Source organism: Sus scrofa, chromosome 1 (assembly GCF_000003025.6).
Source record: "Sus scrofa isolate TJ Tabasco breed Duroc chromosome 1, Sscrofa11.1, whole genome shotgun sequence".
In the NCBI taxonomy this organism is placed as follows: Eukaryota; Metazoa; Chordata; class Mammalia; order Artiodactyla; family Suidae; genus Sus; species Sus scrofa.
In genome coordinates this window covers 272,668,158-272,686,119 of record NC_010443.5, presented here as the reverse complement: position 1 = coordinate 272,686,119, position 17,962 = coordinate 272,668,158, and the positions used below count along the sequence as shown (strand labels likewise).

The 17,962-nt window shown below is 47.1% G+C and overlaps 1 protein-coding gene across 1 annotated transcript in view; it reads left to right on the top strand.

The window, feature by feature from the left end:
* Positions 172 to 17,962, top strand: part of TSC1 (tuberous sclerosis 1) — a 49,419-nt gene continuing 31,628 nt past the window's right edge. The window contains 4 exon segments of the mRNA XM_021070814.1: positions 172 to 253; positions 9,878 to 9,940; positions 15,914 to 16,099; positions 17,210 to 17,313. Coding sequence (XP_020926473.1) covers positions 15,994 to 16,099; positions 17,210 to 17,313 — 210 coding nt within the window. The 5' untranslated portion in view covers positions 172 to 253; positions 9,878 to 9,940; positions 15,914 to 15,993.

Genomic DNA, 17,962 nt, shown 5'->3' with positions numbered 1-17,962 from the left:
GGTTCTTTCTCGATCGGTTAGCACCGTCAGGAATGAGAAAGGACGTCCTCTTCCGTCCCAAGGGGCTGCAGGCCGCGGTCATCTGTCGTCGGGCTCGAGGGGCAGGCGACGTCTCGCTGGGGACTCTTTTTCGTGGCGGAGGCTGCCGCCGGCTGTGGGCATTTCACGACGGGGGGAGGTGCTGTACGTCCAAGATGGCGGCGCCCTGTAGGCTGGAGGAACTGTGAGGTAAACAGCTGAGGGGGAGGAGACGGTGGGTGAGTATGGGGGTGTCCCCCCCTCCTTTTCACGGGGGCTTCTCGGGGCATTCCTGGCACCATGACCCTAGTCCGGGAGGCCCTGCGGGGCTGGGGCAAGGGGCCCACTTGCCGGGGAAGGGACTCCGGGAAGGGGGTTTCGGAGAGCGTTCCCCTCCCTCTTGTTACTCGCAGTCTGTGGCCGGGCCCGGCGGGGCTGGAGGGTCTCTAGGGAGGAGAGGCGGCCCCGGCCGGCGCCTCGCCCTCCTCGGCGGCGGAGGGACGGCTGCACCCCCCAGGCCGCGGTGCCGACGGCAGGGGTGAGGTGGGCCCCTTCGCCAGCCCCTCGCTTGGTGGGGTGACAGGTTCCCGCGGGGTGCGGAGAGCGGGGGGAGGCCCTCGCCGGAGGGGAGAGGCCGGGTGGTGGGGCTGGTCCCGGGGCTGGAGGAGAGCGGTCAAGGGTAGGGGGCGGGGAATGAATGGAGGCTGCCTGTGGGCATCGCGGACCCGCCGGGATTCGGCGTCTCCGCCGAAAGGTGCACGACCGGAGTGCCTCGCTCCAGGTGTGCTTGTGGGTGTGTAATCGACGACGAAAGACAGTTACCTTCGAGTCAGCAGAGGTGGTTCTTAGGAGACAGCGGTGTGCAGAGCCACTCCTAGACGCTCATTCATTCATTTGAGGAACTGGAGGGTGAGGAGTCCGCAGTCCGAGAGACCTTTAGAATTAAAGCTCTTTCTTTGTGTTTCCCGTTAGAGTTTTTGCTTCATGTGTTTTGGATTCGGAGGTAGGGATGGGGGGCTCCTGCCTGCTAACCACAGCTTGTTTATGGAGCAGCCCCGGTGGAGGTGCTTTGCAGTCATCGTCTCCTTTGGCCCCCAAGACAAAGAGGAGAGGCAGCCACTCCATTACTCAGATGGAGAAACTGAGGCCCAGAGATGTTAGGGTGCCTTGTCCAAGGTTGCTCCTCCTAAGATGATCTGACCAGGACTCGAACTGGGGTCCAGCTGATTCCAAGACTATGCTCCTATCTTTATTTGTACTCACATGACTAATTTATCTGTTATTTGATCCAAGCTAGTCTGTCATTCTAATTAGGTGGTTAGAATTAATCAGTTGGCCTAGGTTTGTGCATAAGTGACCGTTTGTGTGCGCGCGTGTGCGTGATTTTGGAGAGAGGTGCACTTGGTTATATACCAGAGCTTTTGTTTGGGATGGCAGTATAGTGCCTGTAAACATGTTAGTCTAAATTAGGCTGGAAAGTGTTTGCTGTTTTCATAAAACTGATGCATTTACTGCAGAAGGGAGCCTTGCTAAAAATCCTTGCTGGATTTTTAATAGAAAGCATAGAAATAGCACTTCCCTTTACATAGAGTAAGCTGTAAAAGTACTAAAATAGAATAATACTCTTCTGAGATACTGATTTATAATTTTGGGATCAACTTGGAGTCGCCTGAATTCAAACCTCCTGGCAAAGTGGAGCTGTAAATTTCAAGAAGCATTATGAACCCGACCCTTGTGGGAGCCCCTGATTTACTGAACAACCACCTGTGATTCTTAAGTTGAACATTCTGGAGTAAACCTGGAGTATGCAAATGTGGAAACTGATTTAGGGTTGTGCAGGGAAATGCACCTTTAACAGTCATGCATCAGGCAAATGAGGCTCCTCAGAAACACTGAAACATTCTTTGCTATTGCCCTGGGGAGCTGCAGCATCTTCCTCTAACCACCTGGTATAAACTTAAGGGGTATTTATAGAAGATGTAAATGGAAAATATCCTTTTACCAAAGTGAATATCTTATCCCAAACACTCTTATATCACGTGTGTGGCGAGGCAGATGATGTAAGCCTTCCTTGCCTCATGCTTTTCCTGGTGTCACAAAGACTTTGGTAGGTTCCTAAATTCCTAGTTAGACAGAGTCTTAGGTGACTACAGGCGTTCTTATTTTCCTTAAATTGGAATGTCCCAAATCCCATGACTCAGTTGTACTCTTCCTCGCTGGGTTGACAGCAAAGACTGCTGCTCTGGGGGGTGTCATATGATGCTTTCTGTGCTCGCCTGTTTTCTTGTGAGGTGAAACTGGACAGTCTTACTAGGACAAATCAAATACATACTGTCTGCGTGATGTTTCCAGAATAATGAAAGGTGTCCAGCAGAACCTTCTTGCTCAGATGTCCGGCCTCATAGTAGGTAGACTTGGATATTCATTCGGTCTTTGAGGACGCTCTGGATATTCCTTTTAGAAGAAGTCATAGGTGATTCTGATGCGCATCAGAGGTAGAGGACCAGTGGCTAAGGTATCAATTTGGCTGTTTTTCTTTTAATTTATAATTTATGGCAGAGGCTTTTCTTAAAATAGCATCTCACCTCTGGTGTATGTAGTGGTGGGTGAGTTTTGGGCTCTGAATTACAGCTGACTTGATCTTACCGATCTGTCTTCTTTCCGACTTTGTTAGGGTACAGGTCTGTTCTCTTGTGGGTCCTAGGGCCCCAGTGGACTGAAATGAACTTTTCCTGCAATTAATCGGGTATTCTTGGATGCAGATGAGCCAAATACAGCACTACATCAACACTTCGAGCTTGTCGAAAAGTCGCATCGCTTTCGATTTCTCACAAGTCACTGAAGTTCTCTGAGCTTCAGCTTCTTCACTTGTGAAATAAGAGAGTTGGATTGTAAATGAGTATCTCGAAGTCTAAATTTCTGGGACTTCAAGTCCTGGGGCTTCAGTTAAACATTCTAAGTTGCTTGAATGAAAATGTTAATGGCTTGTAAAAACTAAGCAAACAGGTGACTTTTAACCTTGACCCATTGAGTGGTGACTTTTAATGCTTTCTTTTATATCACATTTTTCAAAGGTATTCTCTGTTATTTCCTCATATTTTAAATCTCTTTGAAAGATGAGTGTTATTTGTATTAGTCTTGTCATTTAAATAGTGGCAAGCGTGAAAGGAAAGGATACTCAATAGCATTAAAACTCTAGCTTTTTGCTTTAAAAATACACGTATTTGTGATTAGTATCTACTCAAACACTGAGTTTTTCCCCTCCGTGTTTAATATAATTTAGTTTGCATGAAATGCTAATTTTTTCCATTAGTCTGAAAGAGGTTTTAGATCATTTAAGTTGGTCTAAAATTACCATTAGCAATTTTAGATTATTCTTTTTCTGATTTTTTTCTTTCTTTCTTTTTTTTTTTTTTTAGCTTGTGGTTCCTAAAAATTAGATATTTAATGTTTAGTGTCTATTTTGGGGAAGGCAAGAAATAAAAAATATGCATGTATAAAACAAATATAATCCCAGAACCTTGTTCATTTCTCCTTGTCCCTTCTCTTGTGCAGCACTAACTTTTGTTCTATACCGGGAAGTAACAAAAGGTAACAGAACACTTTTTAAGGTTGAATGAATTCAGATTGTCATCTAATGAGTAAAGTGCCTTAAAAACCTAGCTGGGATACAAATCCAGGCCTGGCGGTTACTGGCCTAGAATTCCCAGGTCACTTTCTAAAGTGAAGACAATGGCAGCAGAGGCCATGAAGTCTTTGAGTAACAAGGGGCAGTTTTATCCTTCTGTTGGTGGTGGTGGGCGCAGTGGGGAGCAGTAAGGAAGAGCAGACCTTAATGCCTGCATTCCTAGGAGCTCTGCGGCCTGTGGGTGGATCGCAGAGCAGGAGCACAGGAACAAACATGAAGTGTATCCGCGTTAAGCTACAAAATAACTGTCATCAATGTTTCCAGTATAAATTATGCCTGGAAGCCTTTTGTACCCAGCAATACATTTTGTTTAGTAATAGTATTTTCATAATAAAGTTAACATTTATTGGCACAGTGCCCAACACCCCGTTTAGTATCTTCCATCCATGATCCTGGGAGCTCTCTGCACAGACTTAAGGGACAGGATAGGGAGATGAGGAAACGGAAGCTTCCTATCAGGCCACTTCTTCAGTGGCTGGGCTGGGATTTGAACCTTGTTGGTTGACTCCAGAGCCCAAACATTTAATCTTTCACTGTGATAAATTGCCTGAGCTGCTGATCTCCTGAACTAACTCATAGGTCAGTGGTTTTTAAGGGTTTTTTTTGGCGGGGGAGTGTGGGGGGGTGCTCAGTTCTCTGAGAATTTGTGGAAAGCTGTCAACCAAATATCCTTTCCTGTCCCATCACCACCAACAAAATTCATACAGATATGAAATTTTAGGCATAGCTTCAGGAACCTTACAGACCCAGCCTAAGCCCAGCTGGTCATTCCAGATAGATGACTGCACTTAAAAAATGGACTTGAGGGGGTTCTTGTTGTGGCTCAGTGGGTTAACTGACATAGTGTCCATGCAAATGTGGTTTGATCCTGGGCCTTGCTTAGTGGGTTAAGGATCCAGGTCGAGGATGCTGTGTGGCTGTGGTTGTGAGCTGAAGCTCCGATTCAACCCCTGGCCCAAGAACTTGCATATGGTGCAGGCACGGCCCTAAAAAGGAAAAGAAAAAAGAAAAAAAAGGGGCTTGAGGCATTCTCTCTGTGGCACAGTGGATGAAGACTGACTGCAGTGACTCTGTTCACTGCGGAGCTGCAGGTTTGATCCCCAGCCCAGCGCAGTGAGTTAAAAGATCCCACATTGCATTTGCTGCAGCTGCAGTATAGTTTGCAGCTGTGTGGCTCGGATTCAGTCCTTGGCCTGGGAACCTTCATATGCTGTGGGTGTGGCCATTTGAAAAAAAAAAAAAAAAAAAAGGAAGGATTTGGGCTTTAAAAAACAACAGAAAATAAACCTGTAGATAGAAAAGACCTCTGTCTTTTAAAGATGGACTATGTACTATTTGTCCTGTAAATCATTTTGTTAAACTTTTATATTGAAAGGGTCTTTACATTTCCCTAGGAAATCAACCTTAGGTTCCACATTTAAAAAAACATCCTAGCAGCGAACTCGGATGTGTAACTTGTTAAACGCTTGTCAGGCTTGGAATTCAGTCACTGTGTGCGTTTAGCATCTGGCAGGAATCCTTTGGGCTTTTTCCCAGGTTTTTGCACTCTATTTTTTTCTTTTGAACCTTGAAGTATATATATATGTGTATATATATATATATATATATATGTATATATATATATATATATGTATATATATATATGTATTTTTAGAGTTTCTTGCCTTCATCCTTCTTCATTCTAGACTAATGGTTCTCAGCTTTTAATGGGCATCAGAATTGCCTAGAAGACACCCCTCCCAGGGTTTCTGATTCAGAGGTCTTGGACCAAAGCTCCAGATCCAAGAATTTGCATTTCTAACAACTCCCCAGGTGATGCTGATGTTGCTGGTGTGAGGACCACATTTGAGAGCCACATGTTTCAGACCTAGACTATCAAACCTTTTATTCCCTAGGATGTCTCTATTGTCGTCCTCTGCATTTAAAACCTAAAGAAATCTTAGTTTGCTCAGATTTCTTCTAAGGGAAGCTCGGTTTTTGAAACATACATGCTATTTGGTTTATTTTCCTGGTAAATAATTTTGTTCTTGCTAATAAAAGTTGAAAGGTAACAAACTTTTTTTTTCTTTTTTTTGGCCGTGCCTGCGGCTTGCGGGGAGTTCCTGGGCCAGGGGTCATACCCACAGCAGCAACCTAAAAGCTGCTGCCATGACAAGGCCTGATCCTCTACCCACTGCACCACAGGGGAACTCTGACCAACATTCTTTACAGAAGAGGAACGCCTTGAACACCTTACCAAAATCAAGCTCTGTCCCTGCAGGCAGGTCACCAGAGGAGTCACCTCAGAAATCGGCCTCAGCACGTTGCCCTTCAGGGTCCCTGATGGCAGAAATTCTGAATGGAGAATCTGGAGCTCTCCCGCCCCTGTTTACATGACCTTGAGAGGGACCATAACGGCTGAGACCATTTAAATCACACGTGACTACACACTTGGGCAGGTTTTGCCATCAGCTGTTTTACTTTCACGCACTGAGTACTTCCTGCTTCTTTCTCTCCCTGTGCATCGGGAGGAAGAGCGAATTGGAGCTTGTAGCTTACCTTTTTTGGATGCATTCGTGCTGAAGGCAGCTGTATTCACTTGACAGAATACGACTCTGAGAAATCACCTGAGCATTACTGAGCCAGAGCCAAACCTAATTGTGTAATAGCCTGTTATTGACGTGTTATTATTATCTGTATTAACATAATTGTGTAAGGTTTCTGTTCTGTGTATGCTTGATAATGAAATAGTCCATCTGTGTCTGAACCTGTGTCTGAATTGTCTTAGAAGTTTTTCAGATAAAAACCTCAGTATAGGAAACAAGTTACAGTGAAGAGACATCTGCCTTCATTTAAACCTGTGGCTGTGTTTTTACATCCTGGATGAGCTGTACAGAATCATTTTGTGTGATTTGCAGTTATGTATTTTATGTGATTTGTGATTCTGAGGAATCCTAGGGAATAGAAGGCCACACACAACACTGATTTTCCAAGTCTGAATATTCATCTGATGTTTTCAGATAAAACATTTTCTACAGGCATTTCAGGTACCTGCCAAATGTATCTCATGTTGGTATACATACCTCTCAGCCCTCTCACAGTTTGTGTGCATCTTGCGTAGGGCAGATACGTGAAAAAAATGTGCACAGGTCCTGCTAATGACCTCTGCACATGGCTGTTAAGCTGGAGTTTGTGTGTAACTCCACGCCTGTAGGGCATCTGTAAACACCTGAAGAGTGAAAGGAAGGGGACTGTGAAAGCAAGTTGACCTGCGCTGCTTGTGTTTAATCTCAAAATACGAAAGCCCAGAGCTCTCATCTCCTTCCTCAGACCCACCCTTTCTCCTTGTTCAGAAAGCCTCCCTCCTCTGGGAGGGAGTGCAATTGCAAGGCTGCTTGTAGGTGAGCACACAGCCCGGGTCAGACATCAGAGGGGAAGAACGTAGATCCAAGGGCAGGTTTCTTCTTTAATTTGGCTTTTGCAGCTAAGAACACAGACTCTGTTATGCGCTGCGCTGCCGGGTGTTTCCATTCACCCCCTAGGGGGCCTGTTCGAGGAGGGTCTTGTCCGTTCCTCACGTCTGATCCGGACGTTCCCAGGTCACATGGTTTTACCTAGTAGTACCTCCATAGGGGAGCGTTTAAATATACATGAGTAAGTAAACACTTAAAAATATAAATAATGGCCCGTAGCGTTTGTCTTGCCAACATTAAATAGTTGCCAATTTATTACCGTTAGCATTTTTTAGCGTAGTGATAAAGAAGTTAAGAAGTCTTAATGCTGAGCGTTGGACAAAAATCATTCCGATTTCCTATGCTCGTGCTTTTATCCAGGCCGGTGATCCTGGCCGGGCAGGCTACAAGATCTCATCTTGTGTACATCCTAATTTTATCCTTGCCGTAGATATGCTTTTTCAGGTAAAAGACCCAACTGGAATTAATTGCAAGAGGGAGTCTGTATGACTCACTGGCCTAACAGCTGATTTTAAGATTCTGAAGATTAGAGGCTCCAGAGTTCTCGTTCCAGCTCTTTTGGTTGAGTGCCTGTGGCTGGGCAAGCACTCCTTGTCTGAATGGTTTGGTTGGCCTTTCTTTTTTTGTTTTCTTTTTAGGGCCGTACCTGCGGCATATGGAAGTTCCCAGGCTAGGGCTTGAAGCAGAACTGCTGGCCTACACCACAGCCACAGCAACACCGGATCCGAGCTGCTTCTGTGACCTACACCATAGCTCACGGCAACGCTGGATCCTTAACCCACTTAGTGAGACCAGGGGTCGCTCGCTCGAACCCGTGTCCTCATGGATTGTAGTTGGGTTCTCACTGCTGAGCCACGACGGGAACTCCCTGGTTGGCCTTGCATATGCCACTGAAGACCACTGGTGTTCTTAGAATGCGTTCCACAGGGAAGTGTAATTACGCTGTCACCCAGAGCAAGAGGTTGTAATTGTTAGAGTTGCTCAGTACGCTATTCACCTTTGACCCGGATTGTATATTGAAGGGCTTGTTTCCAGTGTAAGTAGGCGTATATAGTGTATGAGGCTCAGCTTTCACGTCTATATTCAGCCATGGAATGGCCACCAAAGAAGGTGATGAAATCGTTGTTGACCTGAACTGGGTGTATTTGCCCCTTGTGTGCCAGATGCTGACATAGGCCCTGGATGCCCACTGGAGGGCCAGGCAGGTGGTCCCTGTTCCCAGGGAGCTTCCCGTCTAGTCGTCAGACTGTGCCTAAATGTAGTTTGAAGGGCCTGCATTTTAAAAGCAAACTGGAATGTATTTATGTAGACTCATATTTAACTTGGATACTTAATATGAGACAATTTAGAAAGTAGGGTAAAGGGGGAAGAAACTGGAGAAATGATGGCTGTTCTCAGATATTTTATGCTCGTCATGTAGGAAGATTAGATTAAGGTTGTGCTGTTTTGAAGGCAGAATTCAACTTTGTGCATTTATTTAAGAAGTATTTTTGGGAGTTCCCGTCGTGGCGCAGTGGTTAACGAATCCGACTAGGAACCATGAGGTTTCGGGTTCGGTCCCTGCCCTTGCTCAGTGGGTTAACCATCCGGCGTTGCCGTGAGCTGTGGTGTAGGTTGCAGACGCGGCTCGGATCCCACGTTGCTGTGGCTCTGGTGTAGGCCGGTGGCTACAGCTCCGATTAGACCCCTAGCCCGGGAACCTCCATATGCCGCAGGAGCGGCCCAAGAAATAGCAAAAAGACAAAAAAAAAAAAAAGAAGTATTTTAACTCCAGTCCTTCAGTCGACAAGCCCCAGGCACCGTGGCCGCTGCAGGAGATGTGGTACTGGAGAAGCTCCGGTCTTGCCCTGGCTGGAACTTCTATTCTAGCGAGGGGACATGTGCAGTGACTAATTACACTGATTTAATCTGGTGTAATGAATGACACAAAGAAATACAGGCTGCTAGGGGTATAGCACGGCGCCCGACCTGCCCTGGGGCGGGAGCGGAGGGAGGTGAAGGTTTAAGCTGAGAATTAAGGGTGAAGACTGCGCCCAGGCGGGGGCGGAGGCAGTGTCTCTGGAGCACAGGGACCGCGGGTAGCTGGTGCCAAGGTGGGGCACGTGCGGCTTCGCCGAGAGACAGGCTGGTGGGGCGGGGTCCTAGGGAGGGAGGGAGGGCGCCCGGCGGGTCTGAGGCGGTGCTGGCCCACCCGGTGCTTTGCACCGGCTCGGCTCTCACTCTTGGGCCTGAAGGATGTTCATCTCCTGCGGTCCCCGCACGTGAGAGGGAGACGCCGCTGTTCTTCTCACGCTACAGATGAGGTCGCTTAGGGTTAGACGTTGGAGACGTCAGGTAAGTAGCCGAAAGGTACACAGCTCGCAAGTGGCAGAGCTTGGATTTCAAGTCGGAGCTCTCATTCTACAGCCCGTCCTGCCCGGGCACTTACTGCCCATTCGTTTATCGCTCTAATAAAGACAGTTAACAAAAGGCAGAGTTTACAAGCTCAGCACAATATAAAGAATTTTCCAGCCACCAGCTGTTTAGAAATGTGGATGGGGTGGAGCACGTGCTCCCACTGAGGACAAGTGTTCCTTCCAGTGGGAACCAGATGGCCGCCTGTCAGGGCTCGAGTAGGAAGGAGGTGGGGCCCACTGACCCCTGAACTCCCTCTGACTGCCTCTGGGATTTCTCCCCATTGTGAGCCGATTGTTTACATATATGTGTTTTTTCCCTTCAGTGACCATGAAAGACACCAGGTTGACAGCACTGGAAACTCCAGTACCCGTTGTCCCCAGAACAGGTGAGGTGTAAACTCGGTCCAGGGGTTGGGGACGGTAGAAGAGAAGCGTTTATCTTGTCGGTGGTTGTACTGATGCATAGAGGTTTCTTTGCATTTAGGATTTAACAGTGGCAGGTTCAGCTCTTTGCCAGGAACTGGACCTTCTGTGGCACGAAGTCCTTAGTCAAATTGTCATAACATGTTAACCGCTTTTTTCAGTGCCGGGCACGGTGTTATGGGCATTCCGTGGTTATTTACATTTTTCTTCATAGCCACTCTGCATCTCCATTCTTCCATGAGGAACTGAGCTCTGAAATGCTATGTAAATTTTCCTAAGGTCGTGTCGCTAGTACTTGGTGGACCCATGACTCCAGTCAGTTCTGTCCAGCAGCAAATGTTGGTTTTAACCACTAAATCAAATTGAAGCCTCTACATTTGAGCAAGTCATTTAAGTAGTACAGAGGTTCCCAGCCCTGGCTGTGCCTTAAAAATCTGCAGGAGTCTATAAAAACAAACCAAGTGTATTGTCTGGACCCCACCCCTTAACCTGCTCTGTTAGTGACTGAGGCCTGGGCTTCAGGATTTTGTAGACTCTCCAGGTGATTCTAATGTATGTCCTGGGCTGAGGGCCCCAGAGCTGGTGAATTAGCCTTTACATCTTAACATGGGCCTATTTTATTAATTGTCTTAATTTGGGAGTTCTCATTGTGGCGCAGTGGTTAACGAATCCGACTAGGAACCATGAGGTTGCGGGCTTGATCCCTGGCCTTGCTCAGTGGGTTGAGGATCTGGCATTGCCGTGAGCTGTGGTGTAGGTCCCAGACACGTCTCGAATCTGGCGTTGCTGTGGCTCTGGTGTAGGCCGGTGGCTACAGCTCTGATTCGACCCCTAGCCCGGGAACCTCCATATGCTGCGGGAGCGGCTCAAGAAAAGGCAAAAAGACCCCAAAAAAAAAAAAAAATTGTCTTAATTCGTTTGTTGGGATGGGCTGTATGTTACTGTGGTTTCTAGGAATTGGAGGCATCTCAAAGTCCTAGAATGGATCCTTCCTAAATATTGAGGCTCTGGCGTTTCCGTGGGTATGAATGTAGTCTGAGTGACCTGACTGATCCCTGAGCTATAATTTTGAGTTTGCTGGCAGGAGCGTGCAGTGCAGCCACACTCTGTGTCTACAGGAAAGAGGCGGGGAAGGCAGGTCTGCCATCTTTACACACGAATGGCTTGTGGTGTCGCTGACTCCCTCATTGCTTGCTGCATTCTGTCTCTGTCTGCCTCACCTTCGCCCCGCAGGAGGTGTGAAACAGGTGGGCATTTTTGCCTTAAAGACGAGTGTCTGTTCACCAGCAGCGACTTATGCAGATTGTAGCTTGTGCGAAAGAAGGTGAAAGTGTTCTCTCGTCGGTAGAGGGAGCCGCCTCCGTTTGACTCTGCGTTTTCACGTGTTTTATGTGTACTTCACCATGTCCTTTTCCAGAAGATCACTGCATGTGAATTTGAACCCATGTCAAATAGCCATGCCCCTCTCATTGAGGCCCAAGTTGAATATCATGTCATAAATCTCAGATCTTATTAAACATTTTTCAATATTGCAATTGTATTACCAGATTGTTAAAGTTTTAAATTTTGTTTTTATTTATTTTTCATTATATTTTTCTTTTTATGGCCGCACCCTCTGCATATGAAGGTTCCCAGGCTAGGGGTCTCATTCGGAGCTGTAGCCGCCGGCCTACACCAGGGCCACAGCATTGCAAGATCCAAGCTGCGTCTTCGACCTACACCACAGCCACAGCAACTCGGGATCCGAGCTGCGTCTGCAATGTACACCACAGCTCACGGCAACGCCGGATCCTTAACCCACTGAGGGAGGCCAGGGATCGAACCCCCATCCTCCCGGATACTAGTTGAGTTCGTCTCCTCTGCACCACAATGGGCACTCCATTGGATGATTTTATATTGATCGACTCCAAAAGATTGATTGTCATTTTAGGGCCATACCCTCAGCATAGGGAGGTTCCCAGTCTAGGCGTCCAGTCGGAGCTGTAGCCGCCAGCCTACACCACAGCCACAGCAACATGGATCCAAGCTTACACCACAGACCTACACCACAGCTCATGGCAACTCCAGATCCTTAACCCACTGAGTGAGGCCAGAGATCACACCCTTGTCCTCATGGATGCTAGTCGGGTTCACTGACTGCTGAGCCACAACGGGAACTCCATCCATTGAATGATTTTAAAAGGGGAGAGACTTTTGTGGTGGTTTGGTGGCAAATAAATTATGGGGGAGAGTAGTGAGAGAGGCTGCTGCTCCCTTGTCTCCAGGGGTTTGGACTGGGGTGGCAGCTAAGTGGGTAAGTCAGTGGGCTTGCCAGTGGATTAGATGTGAAGGTAAGAGTGGGGGAGAGTCAAGGATGTTGCCTAGATGTTTGCTTTCTTTCTTTGTTGATTTGTATTAAAGTATAGGTAGTTTACAGTATTGCCAATTCCTGCTGTGTAGCACAAAGATGTTTGCTTTAAACTAACGATGGTGCCTTTTCCTGAGATCCAGGAGACTGGCAGAGTGACAGGTTTTGGGTTGGGGAGTGGGCATTGAAGGTCATGCCTCCCTAATAGAAATAACGTCATCGCTAGCACTGTGCCGTGGCCTGTGCCCCCCAAAGATATAGAGTGATGCTTTGGCGTGTAGGGTACAGAAACGGCTTCTCCCGTCTCCTGTTCTGTACTTGGTTACTTTTAAAAAGGAAGAGTGTCTTCCACGGCAGTAAGTGGATGCTTTCCATGCCTGTGGTGCTAACCTTTAAGTGCCTTTTCCCTTATCTTCTCCAGGCTGTAAAGTGCGTTCGCCATGTGTGTAACTCGCCCGCTGCCACCATGGCCAGACTGGGCGGGTCCCTTCCCTCCCTGGGGTTCCCGCTGAACCATGTCCATTCCTGCTCATGGATGTGTGCTTCTTCGTCGCGCTTGCTAAGCCTATCTTTCCTACTTAGCATCCTGCCCTCAGCCCTCAAGAAATATTTGAATAAGTTTAAAAAGGAGAGAGAGTCCAGTCATGGAACTGACTCCAAAAGCTTACGATGTAACTTGTGTGCGGGCTTTTTAGAATGTCAAAAATCCTTGAACTTGAGGCACTTAAATGAAGAGTCCCACACAAAGCCCATGATTTATATTTCTTCTGGGGGTTAAAAAAAAATTGGGCTAAAAGGTACAATTTTAGAACTGAAGAGAAAAGGGACAAAACCTTGTTGCCAAAATGTACTCATGTATTCTAGGATAAAATCTTATATTTGTTTTCTATAAAGCATTTGGAAAGAGTAGGGTCCCCAAATCAGACTTTCATACCCAGATCACACGTGCAATCTGAAAAACAGGCAGGGCAGCCCACGCCGGTCAGCCCTGCCCGCGCCAAGTTGACTGGATGGGCGCCATCTTTGTTCGGAGCGGAGCTCCTGGGGCTCTGAGCTCCGGGCTGCCTGCGCTTGGAGGAACAGCTCTTGCAGTACTGTCTTCTCAGTACACAAAAGACAGCCTCAGAGTCTCCCTGGCCTGAGGCGAGGTAAGTAGCAGATTTACGGGAACAAAACCAAACTCAGGGACAAAATACGTTTGAGACTGAGACTCATTTGTCATTTACCTGAAGGAGACATGACTGTGGGGCTTTTTACAGTCATCTTGAAAGTGGTGGCCCAAAGATTGTGACTAGTATTCTTTCGGATAATATGCGAGGACTATTCAGTGAGTGAGTGTTTGTGCCAGGCACTGTGCCGACTGTGTGATGTATGTTATTTCATTTAACCTTTTCGATGAACAGTAAACCCTGACAGGTTGGTATTATCTTCACTCATACATTTAATTTAATCCGCCCACAATAAGGTGAAATTTGTTTCTATTTTCAGCTTGGAACTCTTACAGTAACATCTTAACCAGTTGTGGTCTCACATTTTTGAGCCCTCTGAAATTGACTTCATGACTTAACCTGGAAGATGTATATTTATATAAATATAAAATTTATGCTTTCTCCATCATGATTTGCTATCAAAATGCATTTATACATTTTCTTTTTTTTTTTTTTATGGCAGCCCCATGGCATATGGAAGTTCCTGGGCTGGGGATTGAATCTGAGCCACAGCTGCAACCTGCACCGCAGCTGTGGCAATGCCAGGTCCTTAGCCCGCTGCACCCTAGCAATAGCTCCCCATTTATACATTTTAATTGATTTTTCTGGCTAATGAATTTCTGATTCAGCAAGAGCAAAATCAGTGACTATCACCAGGTTGTAATTAAACAAGACATAGGTGATAGGAAGTAAATACCAGTTTCAGGGGTCTTGCTCCTTTAATTTGGCAGCCTTGTAGGACGGGCTTAACTCTTTAGCATATGTAGTGTTGCTTAAATGGGGCTTATTTATCACCCATCTAAGAATCACCTGGGTTCTTCCTAAAGTGCAGATTCCTAAGTCCAAAATTCAGTTCTGGAATGGGCCCAGGATATTAGCACATCAGGTGGTTTGATGCACACTGAAGCTAGAGGACTGCCGCTGTAGCTTACTGGAAGGTAGGCGAATAGAAGATGATATATTTTATTGTGGTTGCAAGTGACATCTCTAATCGTTGGCCTGGAACCTGAGCCATCTAAATTCTGCTTTACCCTGTGACCTCAGCAATTATTTATCCTTTCTGAATATTCCCATTCTCATTTGTAAAATAAGGGTAAGATCTGGTTACCTCACAGCCGTGAGGCTCAAACCACAAGTTAGTTCAATGTCACGTTTAAGGGCTTAGGGCTTTGAATTTAGCAGATTTGCGCTCAAATTTCAGTTCTCCCCAGGTTTTGCCTCTTGCAGGCTTTGTGACCCTAAGCAAATGACTTGATCTCCTCCTCTCTCTGTTAACAGAGGGACAGAAGAACCAATCATATAGTCGTATCAAGAGTGTGTTCGATGATGTTTGTGAAAGGTGTGCAATGCTGTACTTGTTTGCAAAGATAGAGCTTTGGAGGAGTTCCCATTTTGGTGCAGCGGAAGCTAATCTGACTAGTATCTAGGAGGATGCGGGTTCGATCCCTGGCCTTGCTCAGTGGGTTGAGGATCTGGCGAAGCCATGAGCTGTGGTGTGGGTCGCAGACGCGGCTCGGATCCTGCATTGCTGTGGCTCTGGCGTAGGCGGGCAGCTGCAGCTCTCAGTCAGCGCCTAGTCTGGGAACCTCCGTATGTCGTGGGTGTGGCCCTAAAAAGCAAAAGAAAGAAAAAAGAAAATATGGCTTTGGAGACCATAAGTGGGGCAGGACGATGAATTGTGATGAATATGTCTAGTGGCACTTGGAGAATGAGCTGCGTTGCTGTCTCTAAAGAGAAGGCAGCACCACTGTCGCAGAGAACTGAGTTTTTCCAGGGTGCAGAGTTTACCCCGATGCCCTGCCCCGATCATGCCTCCTTCCCTGTAAGCAGCGCATGTGAGTGTGTGGTGGATGTCTGGGATGAGGGGCACACACCAAAGAGAGAGGAGTGATCTCTGGCTCAAATGAGGTTCTGAACGTAGACACTCGTGACCTAAGAAGTCATATGAACTTCCAGACACTGATGGGGCTGTCAAGGAAAAAATAGCGCCTTCAGTTCTTTTTCTGAAAAGAGTTCATCTGCTCTTTTAGATCAGTGATCTGAAGCATAAAACCTAGTCTTAACCAAAACCTAAGGTAGAATCAGGAGTAGGAATAAAACTTAGATATGAGTTCTGTTGTTAAGTTGCTGTGACTGGTATTGGGGTTTTTTTTGTGTTTTTTTTTTTTTAAGGTTTCTCGCTGTTGCAGTTCCTAAAACTCCTCTTCCTACATTTGTCAAAGATAGAGTCACTTACACGCCCCAGCTTCTTTCATCGTATCAGCAAGGTTCTGGACAGACTTTCCACTACTTTGAATACATGCTTGGTTTATGTGGCAGGCAGTTTTTTGCGGAGAAAAACGGGGCCATTTTGTTACCGCCTCGCCTTTCCTTTTTTTCAGTCCGGTGGTGGCGCCAATGAAGAGCCTTCCGAGTCTTTAAAGCACGTCCTGGACCCAGCACGGCACATCCGTGTGAGATAATGGCCCAGCAAGCAAATATGGGGGAGCTGCTCTCCATGCTGGACTCCCCCGTGCTGAGCGTGCGTGACGATGTAACAGCTGTCTTTAAAGAGAACCTCAGTTCCGGTAAGCGGAGTCACGCCCTGGTTAGCTTATCTGCTGATCAGGCAAGATGGACGCAGAAGTGACTCGAATCCTGTTGATAGCATTGTGTGTTTCATCTTCTAAAGAGAGTCCTGAACACCACCAGGAAAAAGCACACACTGGCGGATTCATCCTGTGTGCGTTTTAAGCTTTTGATCACGGAAATATTCAAACAAGCACACAGATATTGAAATAAGAGTCGCATAGTGAGCCCCACATGCCCAGCTTCAAGGTTCTGCCTTCCTGTTGTATCTTCTCTTCCCGGCATCCCCACCCAGGGCCGTTACAGCAGACCCCAGATACACCAGTTCACTTGCACATCGTATGTGTAGGTTTTGATATGAAAAATGCCTAAGCTCTTTTTAATCAAAGAAGTATAAATTTAAACAGTACCATTTTTTTTGCTTACTAGGTTGGCCGAAATCAAATATTGGTCACAGACCTGGGCACCCTTAGCAGGAGAACATGCCTTGGTGTCCAGCCCTTTTGGAGCATCTGTCATCAGCCGAAAACCACTTGCCATTTGGCCCACTTAGACGAGTCTCTATTTCATTATAGCCTTGAATGGACTAGAGTGAAAAATTGGGCTGCCCCAAGTACCCTTCAGTGGGGATGGTTCAGTGGGTTTTCTGGAGCCACATGGTGGAGGGTGAGGAGCTGGGGGAAGAGACCGAGGGTGGTCCCGGGTACCACCTTGTGAGGCGAATCCAACACCTTGTTGGGTGGAAAACACCCCCTCCCCACACCCCCCATGGATATGTGGCCACGGGGCTGGGTGTCCTGAGAGCAGCTTCGGCGTTGTAGACGGACATGTCCAAAGCCAGCGGAGTTTGGAGAGGGTGGGGAGGCAGGGGCTGAGGAAGGCGTTCACTTTTACTTTACACACTTTCATATCATCTGCTTTCAGGTGGGTAAACTGAGTATTACCCTATTGTTAAACTTAAATTCACTGAAGGAGGCAGAAATAAAGTGCCTCATGTCACCTCAGGTAACATACAAAGAAACATGTTCTGGATTTTGTGACAGGCGACGCTTTGAGGTAGGTTTGAGGTAGGTTTAGGGCTATTGTCAGCTGCCCTTTTCTTTGTTTAGACCGTGGTCCGATGCTTGTAAACACCTTGGTGGATTATTACCTGGAAACCAGCTCACAGCCCGTGTTGCACATACTGACTGCCTTGCAAGAGCCACATGATAAGGTAACTGCTGGGGCGTGAGGGTGGAGAGTTAGGACACTTTGTGAGAGCGGGGTGAGCAACGCTCTGCAGACCCACGCCCGGTCTGTCCAGACCTCACCCCTTCGCCTTCTGTGTGCCCTTGGTGATACCACTCCAGATTATAGCTACTCATGAAAATTGTTGTCGGGACCTGTGTTTCCTGAAATGTGTTCAAACTAAAGCATATTTCAGAGGCCTTCAGAGGTCTTGTTGTTTAAAGAAATCTTGTCATCCTAAACTCTAAAGGTGATGATTTGATCCATAAGGTATCTATCTTTTTGTGTGTGTGTGTATGTGTGTGTCTTTTTAAGGGCCGCACCTGAGGCATATGGAGGTTCCCAGGTTAGGGGTCGAATCAGAGCTGCAGCTGCCAGCCTACACCACAGCCACAGCGACGCAGGATCCCAGCTGCATCTTTGACCTACCCCACAGCTCACGGCAACGCCAGATCCTTAACCCAGTGAGCAAGGTCAGGGATCGAACCTGCAGCCTCATGGATACTAGTCGGGTTTGTTACCTGCTGAACCACAGCGGGAACTCCGGCATCCGTCTTTAAGCCCGTGCTCTGATCGGTGTTAGACCTCCAGTGCGCAAGACGGACAGTCCGCGGGGGCCTGCCTGGTCCTCTTGC